The following is a 9,267-nucleotide window of genomic DNA, read 5'->3' as shown; positions in this document are numbered from 1 at the left end:
TGTCACATTCAATTGATCCGCGAGTTGTTGTTGAGTTTGAGCGTCATCCTCATCCAACAATGCTTGCAATTCGGTGTCTTCAAACTTTTTCGGTGGTTTTCCACGTTCTTCGTTTCTCACGTCAAAATCGCCACTTTTGAATTTTTTAAACCACTCAAAGCACTGTGATTTACCAAGAGCATGCTCACCGTAAGCTTCGACAAGCATTCGATGCGATTCTGCAGCAGTTTCTTCAAATGGTAACAGAAAATCAATGCTGTCCGCAAATCGTAGTTTCCAGGCACAAAATTCGACATGTTCAACGCTATTACAAACTATACTGTTGTATGAAACTTGTATTGTTGTGAGTTGAAAATCTTTGTCAGATGTCAGAACAAGGAAATGGCGTCAATGACGCGGTCTGACGGCAACTATTGTACATTGACAGCTATGGCCATCTATTGGTAAATTCCGGTTTCATATTTACATACCTGGTATTAATTCTTTTTACAAAACTTTGCCTAACTCTAAACAACATTTCTGGATTCACCTTAGTAAATATTGCTTCATCAGTAAAAAGAATATTTTGCAAAATGAATCATTCATCATGGCATCACGCATCCACTCGCAAAATATTACACAACGTTCATAATCAGTTTCCAAAAGTTCCTGAGTCAAAATCAGACGATACAGATGAAATTTTTGTTTTTTTCAAAATCCGCTGTATTGAACATCGTTCAATTCCAGATGTGTTTGCTAATTCGCGTTGACTGATATGTGGATTTACTTCAACTGCAACGAAAATATTAGCACGATTATCATTATTAACTACTGGATTTGCTTTTTGTCTTTTAATTGCACTTAATTGACCATGTACGCGTAAACGTTTTTCTAAATGAAGAAATGCCATATGCGATTTTTGAATATTATAATGTTCTAAAAATAATTGCGCTGCACGTCGATAATATTTTTCACATTCTCCCAGAATTAACAAAATATTAACTTTCACGTCAAAATGAGCCATGATTTTCGAACTTGATAGCATGAAAACCAGCTCATAACTAACTAAATACATAGTAGATCTATATTTACGTTTCCCGATAAATGTTTATGTTTCTTTTGGTTAACATCAAGCTCGTTTTCGTTTTCATTGTATCATGAACACAACTTTGTGTCAATGGAGTTCAGTCATGAATAAAATGGCTAAAAATTTAAATGTTCATAACTTTTGATAGGAGCATTTTCCAAAGAAATGTTTCAGACAAAATTTACTTATTTTTCCCCGTATAATCCAAATATATAACATTTTATAGGTAGTCCCATTTGAAATTTTGAAGTTACCCTCCGCCCCTCTTCAAGGGGGGATGGGGGTGGATTTTTGTTTACGCAGTTAGAAAGGCCCTTCGAAAATATGAAACTTTCTCATGAACAACTTTTTGATAGGACAAATATTTTTAGAGTTATTAGCTTGTAACACTTTACGTGGGTCACCTTGTATGATATATGATAACTGTGTGTTAGAATATAAATGTAATTACAATAATTAATAAAAGGCCAATAATTGTGAACGAGCAAAAATTCTAATTTGTTCAAAATAAACTTCATTTTAACATTAAATGTAAAACCGAACGTTTCGGTATCACAGAACCCTTCATCGGAGGTGTGAAGCAAGTTGATTTAGTTATAATACCCCGCTTCTTATTTTTTAAAAACGATAGCCTAACGTATAAATGTAATTCGTAATTAATTAAATAAAAATAACTGTCTTTCAATCCAATGATCGAAAAATGAACATGTCACTTTCAATTTGTGTTCATCAAAATATTTTAATATGGAGAGAAAGAATTTTATAGATAAATAAAATATTGGAGAGCTGATAAAGACGATTGCTCATTATTTCATCAAATTAACGAAAAAATATAATGTAATTTTTCTCAATGTGGCCCACCTTTTGAAAAAATCTAAAAAAAATATATTTTTTAGACAAAGTTGAACAGAAATTGACATGAAATGTTTTTAAGATGGTCGATTAACGGAATCGGGGTGAAAAAAATGTTTAAAAGTTATTTTTATTTTTTTAAAAATTGAAATTCGCATTGAAAAAGATTTTTAAAAAATCCTCATTAGTATTTTGGAGTAACCAATTTTTATATATATAGGAATTTTTTTAGAATTTTATTTGAATTTTTACTAAATTAAATTCGTAAATTTGTAAAAAAATCGATTTTTCACTCTAATTTGATCAGGTCCTTTAAAATCCATATAGAACCTCCATATAGAAACCTGAAATTTGATATGTAAGCATTTTTTTATATGAGTAACCTTAGAAAAAAAGATCAACTTTAAAAGCCGTGGAAGCATTTTTACCGCACTTATTCTGCTAGGTCCTTTAAAATCTGTTTTATTCTTCTCTGCATTAGACTACAACTTCCTCTTTTTTTGTTTTCGCCAAATATCAAATATATGGGTACCTATCTCACTTTTAGTTCCAAAATGTACACTATTATAGTTCAACCGTACAAAACAGAGCTTTAGTGTAACATAAAAGTCATTTGAAAATTGGTAAAAAAAAATGGTTGTTATTAATGAGATAGTAGTTTAAATTACCTAATTCCTGGGAATTCTAAGATATCTTGTCTATTTCGTTTTACGTATTAATTGTTAAATGAGATAAGTGACAAAACCTGTACATACGTTTGGATGACCAGGGCGGACGTTCTTGTAAGGCTGGAACAGCACCAGGTAGACCTTGGGCGTGAAGAGGCAACCGAGGGCGACGGAAGCAGAGATGTTGATGCACATGCACATGCTCGCGATCTGAACCTGCAACGTAGGCAGTTATTCGCTCGACTTTATATGTTGACACAGAAATATGCGTATGAGACTCGTGTGTATGGGGCGTGTGTGTGTGTGTGTGTGTGTGTGTGTGTGTGTGTGTGTGTGTGTGTGTGTGTGTGTGTGTGTGTGTGTGTGTGTGTGTGTGTGTGTGTGTGTGTGTATCACGGTTGCCAGGTCTCCAGATTTCGATTGGAGACTCCAGTTTTTCGCTCGCAGGTGGTATCTATTATTTTTACTATTCATGTAATATTTAAATTACGTGGAGTAATAAGAAAGTCTGTGATTATGTTTACAGTTTATGTTATTTTACGAATAATAAAAAAGTTTGTAATTGTGTTCGCACTGTATGTAATCTTGTAATAATATAATAAAAAGGTCTCTGTGATTGTGTTGACACTTTATGTTGGTCAAATATTAATAACAAAAAGAAAGTCTGTAACAGCGATCGCAAAACATGAATTAAATCCTGCGCCTTTTTCTTCTTTTTTTTTTAATGAAACAATCGACCAGCCTCCAGTCGAAATATGAAATCCCCAGCGCACGGATCTTCGAGCCCCAGCCGTACAGTGCTCGGGATCTGGCAACCGTGGTGTGTATGTGTGTAATTCGCGCTCGTGAACTCGCGGCACAGACCTTGTAATCATTGTTGGTGCCGAAGTAGATGGGCACAAAGGCCAACCAGACGATGCACGTAGAATACATAGTAAAGCCGATGTACTTGGCTTCGTTGAAGTCCTCCGGGATCTTACGCGTCTTGAACGCGTACAGGGTGCACATCAAGATCAGGAACATATTATAAACGAGAGACATCATCAGCGAGAAAGTGGATACGCGGCACGTAAGTACCGCGGACAGTGGATATGGATGGATCTCCGTGGTATCGGGCGGTTCGATCATCAGCCACACGATAGTGCCGATGAGTTGCACTGCAGTGATCCCTGCATAAATGGGAGTCACGTAATCCAGGATCAGGCTCTGCGTACTTTAGACGCTACTGTTTACATTGTTAATCGAATAATAAATGGAAACCTGAGAGAATATCTGCAATGTAACTAAATTGCTTATTTCTCCAAATAATTTCCTTTTTGCAAAAATAAAATTATATGTGTATAATAGTATATAATTTACAAGACTTTATAATTAATAAAAAGTACGATTAAGATAATTGTAATGCAAGTTATAACTTTAATAAAAAATTACAATTAAAATAATAATTTATAAAACTTGTAAGATTTTTTAAGAAAGGGAGAGAGAGAGAGAGAGAGAGAGAGAGAGAAACAGTAGAAAAAAGAATAATGATTAATTCACTTTGCAAATATTTAATTAATTTCTAAGTTTTTAAAAAATAACGTTATAGGAAGTGACGTTTTAATCGAAACAATGCAACAAGCAAGGATTGCAGTTAAAAATAAAGTATGAATTTGTGTATATGCTAAAGAGAAATATAACTGATACAAAGGCTTATCGTAAGAATCGCATCATTATTTTTTTTCTTTGGTCGAACATGGCTTTTATTTCACGTTACGTTAAACATCGGCGTGCAATTATCCTCTCGATGCCATAGCTTGTCGATGTGTTTACCAAGGTGAGTGCGGCTCGTACTCACCGATAGCGATTACCACTTGGCTCTTGGGTGATGTGTAGGAGAGTCTCTTGATCTTCTTCGTGCCCTGGTTGAATATCCGCGATATACGATTGGTTTTCGTGAGGATCGCGCTGTAACATATACTGAGACAGAGGCCCAGACCAATCCTAAGGTATGTGCAATTCCATGTGGTTGGCTTGCTCAGTATGACGAAGCTCATGCCGTAGCAAGAGAGAATTCCCACCAACAGAACATAACATAGCTCACGTCCCGATGCCATAATCACAGGAGTGCGATTAAATCTATTCAAACATAATATATTCATAGTAAAATTGAAAGGATCTGAAAAACATTATATTTCAATTAATATATTTACAAAAATATTATACGTTAATTTTATGTTTTAAAGAGATTAAACAATTTAAAATATTAAATAATGTTTCTGCAAATATACAATTCGATATCTTTCTTATTTGTATATTTCTTTATTTATTTACATATTATTTTTTATGTTTTGATTTTCTTTAATATCCGGAGAAGGGCAAAACTTTTTCTAATTTTCATTGCTGATAATCTTGAGAAAGACATGGTTATTTATAGGTTCAAATTTTATCATTACTTTTTCTCTAGATATTATAATAAATCGTATGATAATTAACTTAAATTATAAACGATAATTTCCACAAAAAGCTAACGAATTTTATAATTACATATTAATTTTTTAATCTCAATAGAAATTAAAAAGTAATTCCAAAGTTTAAAAGTTCTATTCCTTTTTATATGTCTATATATAGTGAAATGCAGAAAACCTTTCAACTCTTTAATTAAGTAAGTTTAATAGGTCACTTATTAAGCTTTCGATTAAATTTTCGCTCCGAAAGCATCGACTTTATATCTTTTGGAGCACTCTTTTTCAATGCTAATATTCTCCGCTCAACCTTGTTATATTTTCATTGAAAAAGACGACGATTGTGAATCAAATTCATGTACATCGCTCTCGTATAAATCCAGAAAAATTTTTTTGTATTACTTACATTTTTATTTAATGTAATAAAAAATTTTACGGCCTAATCGTATATATTATTTGTTAATATTTTGCGATTCGCAGTAATCGTAGTAGTCTAAACATTTGACTGATTATAAAACAACTATTGCTGTGATACAAGGCGTAAATTTTTTACCGCAAATAATGTTGAAATACAAGCACCGATTAAAGTTAAAGTATTTTATTTTTTATACGCAAAAATTACATTTTTCTTTTATTAATTAACATAGTAAATTTTAACTTTTGCATTTGATTTTATTCTTTTTCAAACAGTTAACAATAACAATTTATTTCAAATTGAAAATGTCAGACGTAAGTGTATTGAACATAAATAAATAAAGAACGTTTGGTCAAAGCAAGTCTTGGCATAATAACATTTTTGTATAAATATGACAATTCCTAGCAAACTAATTGTAAGTGTCGATTATTTTTGGGTCTTGAAACACCATCATATCTACAATAAGAATTTTATTGGACCGTACATTTGAAAACACAACAAATAGGAAATAAGAAACAATGGCCGTAACAGTCAAAACTAGATCTTTTAATGCTTAAATAATTCAATGTGAATTAATATACACTATATATGTACAGGGTGTTGCAGATACATACTAGGCAATATGACGGATTGCGCGGCAAACTTTGTAGGGACAGGCGCAGTTCAGTAGGTAATGACGGTGACTTTATAACATAAACTTTATAATATAAATAATAAAACTTTTTGTAATATATAAACTTTACAATATAAAGTCACCGTCATTACCTACTGAACCACGCATGCCCCTGCAAAGTTTGCCGCGCAATCCATCGTACTGCCTTACAGTATGTATCTGTACATGCATATGTACCATATTTGTAGTCATTCGAACTGTGCGTAGAAAATTTTTTTGGACTTAAAGACGTAGGAGTTAAGCTACTGAAATAATATCACAATTAAATTTTTAATGCTCAATAGGCATCTATTAGAGAGATCTTAATATGCTGAAAATCTGTAAATAAATTTATTTTAAGTACAATCATATCTATTGCAATAGATAAAACAAAATAAATCATATCTGTTGCAATAGATAGAAATTGCTTTAAGGTTACATATGTTTATAATGAAATCTCGAATTAAAATTTTATTTAAGCAAGATCCACTTAGATTTTATCTGAAAAAGGATTTGCTAAAAAATCTATAATTAAATTACAACATGCTGGAGGAACATTCTACATAAGAAACAACGAAGAAACAAAATGCGTCTCACCGTATGAAGACGACGGTAGTAAAGAGAGTGCTGAGCATCCCGATGGACGCGAATATTAGCGGCACCAGCGCCCAAGGACTCGTCCAGGGTATAACTTCGGCGGTGAGCTTAACACAGCCCGTCATTGTGGAATTCGGTGCATACCCGGGATTGCAGTTCTTGCACGTGTCGTTGTACACATAGGCGTCTTCCCGGCAGGCAACGCAACTCCAACAGCAGGGTTCCTGGAAATTGTCAGATTCTATTATAATACGTAGCATTGCCAAGCGAGGACGAATAATTAACAATTAATCGTTTGTCTTGAATCATGAATGAATGATATGATGAATAATAAAGTATGAGTGCTCATAGCAGATTGTCAATATCAATTGTTAATAATAATGGTTATTATTATTAAAAATTGATGTTGATTGACAACAATTTAATTGCTATTATTAATTAAAGTTTTTATAATAACGCTATACATTCTATTGATTTATCGAAGAAACACGTTGCAGATCCAGAGATTAAATTTTATAAATCCGTGGAATTATTGAATTAACCGCTTAAAACGAAACATGGTAAAAAAATGGAGCTTAAGCAATCTGCTATCTTTGTGACAATCTTGCGTTTCGTGGGTTTTCTCCGTGTTTAGATTCATTCTTGGAATGCCAACGTTTCGTGAACCTTGCAGTTCACTTCATCAGGGCGAGGAGCAGCCTGATACTGTATTAGGATATACAGTATGATGAAGTGAACTGCAAGGTTCACGAAACGTTGGCATTCCAAGAATGGATCTAAACACGGAGAAAACCCGCGAAACGCAAGATTGTCACATAGGTAACACCCGTGAAAGCTTCAATAATATTAATCTGCTATCTTCTTAATATAAATCATAAATAAAAATCGAATTTTAATTACAGAAGAATTTTTAACGAAATAATAAGGCACATACATACACACACACACACACACACGCGCGCGCGCGCAGATGATTTACGTCTGATCTGGAGACACGGTAGTGTCTCGGCGCTAAGCCAAGCGCAGCGACACTGCCGTGCCTCCTTTACGCGAACCGACGAGTTGCGGCAGACTGAGACAATCGGATCTCGGTAACGGCTGAACTGATCAGGTTCTATATACGCTCAATCGATAGGCACCACATGGATTGTGTCATAAAAGTGCTTTTATTTTTTTTCTACATGCCCTACGAGCGGAGATATCGCGACGCAAAGTCCGAATCTGTGAATTTTCACCTCATTTTTAAGAAACGTCGTTGTCATCATTATTATCACTATTGTTATTGTCATCGTCGACCGAGAGAATTGGTAGCGTTCAGCGAAGAAAGCAGCTTTGCAACTGTTGTATGATTTTCTGCTGACCGCCACCTAGCAGTTTACGCTTTTCCAACATGTTAACTAAGCGGTCGCCATTATTTCCAGCGGACTGGAAGTACGCTTAATAAGCGCAACGTGTTGTGCTACATATAACCTTGTTAAAAATGAATGAAATAATCGAGAAATGTTATACCTATAACAATATAATATACACTGTTACGGCAGCAAGTGACATACACGATAATTTGCAAAATGGTAAAAAAACTTAAATATTATATAGATAAATTTAATTATTATTATATATATCTTATATTATTGTTTTATATACGTTATAATAGTTGTTTTCCATTTTTATACGTAAAAATTGAATCTGAAGTAATTTGAATATTTTATACTTAGTTAATTACTTGCTTATTTTAATGATATGAAAATGAAATGAATGAAAAATATGAAATGAATGAAAGTTATCGTATAATACAGGTGTATAACCTCACTTCTAATACATATACATATGATACAGTAGAAGAAAAGTCCGTTCAGCAGAAATCATAAGCTGCTGGCAGCGCAGCACAAAGCGCTCACTAAGCTGCTTTCTTCGTTGAACGCAGCCAATGTCTATCTCGTTTTTTCGATGATAGATGGCTTTTGACTTAACCTAGCGATGGCAGCATTACACATTCGAACGTGATCAACCACACATGATCGCTGATAATCAGCGATGGCAACATTGTCACATACAATATATACGATGTACGCGCGGTGCAAAAATACGATGTGACGTGCACGCGGCGCGTATTAATTAATTAAAATTAAAATGAAATATTAATTAAAATTAAAATGAAATATCAAGATTGTCATTGAAGATCTAGGTATTTACCGCGTCGAGGAAAAGGGTGTCTAGATGTTCAGGAATTAAGCGTCTAGGTATTTGCCGTCGAGGAAGTGGGTATCTAGGTGTTCACCGTCGAGGAAATGGATGTCTAGGTGATCGCCTTCGAGAAAGTGGGTGTCTAGGTGTTCGCTATTGAGGAAATGAGTATCTAGGTGTTCGCCATCGAGGAAGTGGGTGTCTAGGTGTTCGCCGTCGAGGAATTAGGTGTCTAGATGTTGTCTACATGTTCGCTGTCGAGGAAGTGGGTATCTAGGTATTCGCCGTCGGGGAAATGAGTGTCTAGGTATTAGCCGTCGAGGAAATGGGTGTCTAGGTGTTCGCCGTCGAGGAAATGGGTTTCTAGGTGATTGCCGTCGAGGAAGTGG

The 9,267-nt window shown here is 34.3% G+C and overlaps 1 protein-coding gene across 1 annotated transcript in view; it reads right to left on the bottom strand.

Moving 5' to 3' along the window:
* The window catches only part of LOC108720634 (metabotropic glutamate receptor 8), a 179,929-nt gene that overhangs the window by 3,450 nt on the left and 167,212 nt on the right, over positions 1-9,267 (bottom strand). The window contains exons 12-15 of the mRNA XM_018444757.1: positions 6,695-6,918; positions 4,424-4,704; positions 3,451-3,755; positions 2,674-2,802 (exon numbers count right to left, since the gene is read on the bottom strand). Coding sequence (XP_018300259.1) covers positions 2,674-2,802; positions 3,451-3,755; positions 4,424-4,704; positions 6,695-6,918 — 939 coding nt within the window. The remainder of the gene's footprint in view (positions 1-2,673; positions 2,803-3,450; positions 3,756-4,423; positions 4,705-6,694; positions 6,919-9,267) is intronic.

The sequence above is a fragment of the Mycetomoellerius zeteki genome, unplaced genomic scaffold, assembly GCF_001594055.1.
Source record: "Mycetomoellerius zeteki isolate Tzet28-1 unplaced genomic scaffold, Tzet1.0 scaffold154, whole genome shotgun sequence".
In the NCBI taxonomy this organism is placed as follows: Eukaryota; Metazoa; Arthropoda; class Insecta; order Hymenoptera; family Formicidae; genus Mycetomoellerius; species Mycetomoellerius zeteki.
The sequence above is the reverse complement of the archived record's forward strand: the minus strand, read 5'-3'. Positions and strand labels throughout refer to the sequence as shown.